Raw genomic sequence first — 3,774 nt, 5'->3', positions numbered from 1 at the left:
ATATATATATATATATGAAACACACATATAAACAAGTACGGAGTGTTAGGTGTGATGTACGGAAATTGAATATTGAGAAGAAAAGTCGTCTGAATTTTGGAAAAAAAAATCTTTATTTCTTCATTATTATTAGTGCTGCTATTCCTTTCTCTCTCTCTCTCTCTCTCTCTCTGTATATATATATATATATGTATATATATATATATATATACACACACGATGGGCTTCTTTCCGTTTCTGTCTACCAAATCTACTCACAACGCTTTGGTTGGCCTGGGTCAGTAGTAGAAGACGCTTGTCCAAGGTGCCACACAGTGGGACTGAACCTGGAACCATGTGGTTGGTAAGCAAGCTACTTACAACACGGCCACTCCTGCGCCTTGTGTATGTATACACACACACATGTGTAAGTATACACATATATGTGTATGTATACACATACACACGCATACACATATTTACACGCACACACGCACGTATATTTACACACACACAGAGGAGGGGGAATAATACCGAAGATAGAGTAACATGCCTTTTTATTAAAGCTTTCGCTGCTTTGATAAAAACAAAAAAGTACACACACACGCACATACACACACGTATCCATGTGTGTGTATCAGTTTGTTTCCTCCACCGTTTGACATCCGGTGCTGGTTTGTTTACGTCCCCGTAGCCTCACGGTTCGGCAAAAGAAGCCGATGGTATAACTATTGGAATCGATTTATTAGACTAAATTTTGGAAAGCAATGCCTCAGCGTGGCTATAGTGCAAAGACTGAAATGAATTAAAAACGAAAGATAGATATACACGACATTCTTCAAATTAAATTTTAGTCTTGTCAATTTAGTCAGCTAGGTCACGTGATTATTTGTTCTGAAGTAGCGAATGTGGTTGGTGGTGTTAGTGATGAGAGTTACGTCCCCCTGTATATTCACATGAGGATTTGCTCTGCAGCGGAAGTTGTCAGAATGGAAGCGAAAATGGCAGCTGTAGACAAAAACAATTTACCTTATGCATTACCTGATCTTTCGGCGCTTACGGAAGCTGAAAAGCTTCAGGTAATGGCAGTTGTACAGCGAGCCAAGGTAAGTTAAACCGAAGAATATCATTATCTTATTCGATTAGTATAAATTATTTCTTATCAAAGGGTAAATAATACCGTACTGTAATTTTCTTTCTCTCTCGTATGAATTTTTCCCGTTCAGTGTAAGATTCTTTTTACGGTCTATTTAATATCACTTGTTTTTATTTTATTTATAAACATTGATAATGTTATTATTTTTGGTATTATCTTTTGTTTTGCTTTTTTTTTCGACCCATTCATATTAGTTGATTGCTGGTAGCTATGATCATTCTGTGGCACTCATTATTAATACACACTCCTTTTGTCCAGTACTTACGAAACGAGTAATTTATAATGTATAAATTGCTTGATAGAATTCTTTGAAAGCTAAATGCGTAAATCAAATCTTTGGTGATGATATCTCCAACTGTTTGTTATTCTCCATGGAATGTTGTGCCCCTCCTCCACCTCGATGTCTCTCGCAGACAGCAAGTTGCTGTCAACACATTAAAAAGTGGCGTGATTACGAGTGCAAACATAAATTTTACAATGTTTCATTATTCCACTAACTTTTTACCAATTGTCCAATACTTCTAAGTTCTCGTTTATTTTCTGCTTTACATTTTGAACTGTCACATTTATTCGCAACTTAGTTTTTGTTTGAAGATAAATTTTAGTACCGTAGCTAATTTATGTATTGAGAAGTCAGATGTTTACTTCATGGTATCCTATTGGAAGTTATAGCCCTATGAAATCATCATAATTTCTATCACCACACTACTACTACTTCGGTTATTGGTCGTGAAAATATTTTTTTTATCGCTTTTTTTCTCATGCATATTTTCGTTGTTTATTTGCACTACACAACTTGCGATATAATTCTTAGTCTACTTATATCGATGCGCTCCACTTGGTACTCTTCTCTTTCATATTAGTCTTCTGCTACGATCTACTCTCACACACATTTCTTTCTCTATTTTTTTTTCCTGTGTATTAATGTTATTGTAGCTCTTACTGCTGATCGTGCAAACCGATTATCAAAGACGTTCTGTCCGTGACCATCTCGTAATATAGTGCATTTGCATCTTTTTTTTTATAAAGACGTTAGTGTATGATCTGAGATAATGTTGCTGCTGTTTCTAGCAGTCGAGCTACCACATAGACGCTTTCATTGGTTTTGACTAATAGTGTTTATTTATTCAGTTTAGACGGAAACTGGCACTGAATAGCACAACAGACTGTCTAGTCTCTCAGCTTTAGTAAATCCATTCATTCATTATAAAACACATCACTTTTCTTTCTCTCGCATATTTCATTATCTACAGATTACCACAAAACTTTTCTTATTAACAATTAAATTTGATAAAATCCAGAGGATTAGTTATTTGATAATCAAAATATACTTTTGTTTTTACACTTATTTAACGATTGAAATTAAAGGGAAACTTCATTACCCTAGTTTTTGTGCCGCTAGGCGTTTTTAGTATATTGTTTAGTGGTAAGCAGTTGAGTTTAATTAACATCTATACTTTCTAATATCACTACTTACTAATTCTTTAATGAAACTGTCAGTGTTGATTTGTAGTGAACATGGATTATTGATGTTAAATTAAATAACTGCAATAAACGTAGCGTGAAATATTTCACTGTAATCTGTGTGTAATATGATTACCCATAAAGGAAGTTATTGCTGATTATTTTTGAATGCTTCAACTTTAGATGACTGATCTAAGAAATGAGTCATTAATTCTTGAGAATACTTTTTTCTTTTTGTAGATTGTGACTAAGTGAATGCTATATTCAATTTATTTACATATTAATTACAGCTGTCAGTTGTTGAACTGAGAAGGACTTTTAGCCATTCAGTAATTTCTTTTTTGTAGTCTTTGAACTGGTTCAATCAACAATCTCTTCCCCGTTATCTCTAAAGATTTAGAGGCCCCGTTAAGAATTGAACTTGCAACATGACAATTAGGAACAGATTGAATGAACTGGAAACTGATTGGCTAAAATTATGTACAAATCAAAATAAATAGTACAAAGAATTTCTAGGAAATTTATTTCGTATAAGGAACTTCAATCTTGTATCTGTTACTTGTTTCAGTCGGTCATGCTGGGGCAGCACCTTGAAGAATTTTTAATCAAATGAATCGACTCCTGTGCTTTTTTTTTAAAGTCTAGTACTTATTCTATCGGTCTCTTTTGCCAAACCACAAAGTTACGGTGACAAACACACCAGCACTGGTTGCCAAGCGGTGGTGGTGGTGGTGGTGGGAGACAAACACAGGTACAAAGGCACACACACGACTTCTTTCAGTTTCTATCTACCAAATCCACTCAAAAGGCTTTGGTCAGCCTGAGGCTATAGCAGAAGATACTTGCCCAAGGTGCCACACAGTGGGACTGAATCCTGAACTGTGTGGTTGGGAAGCAAACTTCTTTCCACACAGCAACACCTGTGCCTATGCTCTAAAATATTTCAAAAATAATTTTACAATAGGTATTCAGTAACAAAACTATTGTTCAACAGAACTACATGTATGGTGGTTCAATAAACCAGTGCTGTTAAAGAGTATTCATTCATAAAGCATATTTCTAAATTAGTTTTGTACTTAGCATATTTATTTGTTTACTTGAGTACAGTGTAATCCTGAATATAATGTGACCTTCTGTTTTTTATATTAAAAATTTTTTTTTTTTTTTTTTTTTTT

At 34.4% G+C, this 3,774-nt stretch overlaps 1 protein-coding gene across 5 annotated transcripts in view; it reads left to right on the top strand.

Moving 5' to 3' along the window:
- LOC106880268 (oxysterol-binding protein-related protein 11) overlaps positions 1 to 3,774 on the top strand; it is a 160,411-nt gene that overhangs the window by 59,113 nt on the left and 97,524 nt on the right. Inside the window, exon 1 of one of the 5 annotated variants that reach the window (XM_014930138.2) lies at positions 932 to 1,085. The exons of the other annotated variants lie outside the window; for them this stretch is intronic. Within the exon in view, the coding sequence (XP_014785624.1) occupies positions 936 to 1,085 (150 nt within the window). The 5' untranslated portion in view covers positions 932 to 935. Of the gene's footprint in view, positions 1 to 931; positions 1,086 to 3,774 lie in introns of those variants that run through there. 5 annotated transcript variants of the gene reach the window in all.

The sequence above is a fragment of the Octopus bimaculoides genome, chromosome 15 (genome assembly GCF_001194135.2).
Source record: "Octopus bimaculoides isolate UCB-OBI-ISO-001 chromosome 15, ASM119413v2, whole genome shotgun sequence".
Lineage (NCBI taxonomy): Eukaryota > Metazoa > Mollusca > Cephalopoda > Octopoda > Octopodidae > Octopus > Octopus bimaculoides.
The sequence above is the reverse complement of the archived record's forward strand: the minus strand, read 5'-3'. Positions and strand labels throughout refer to the sequence as shown.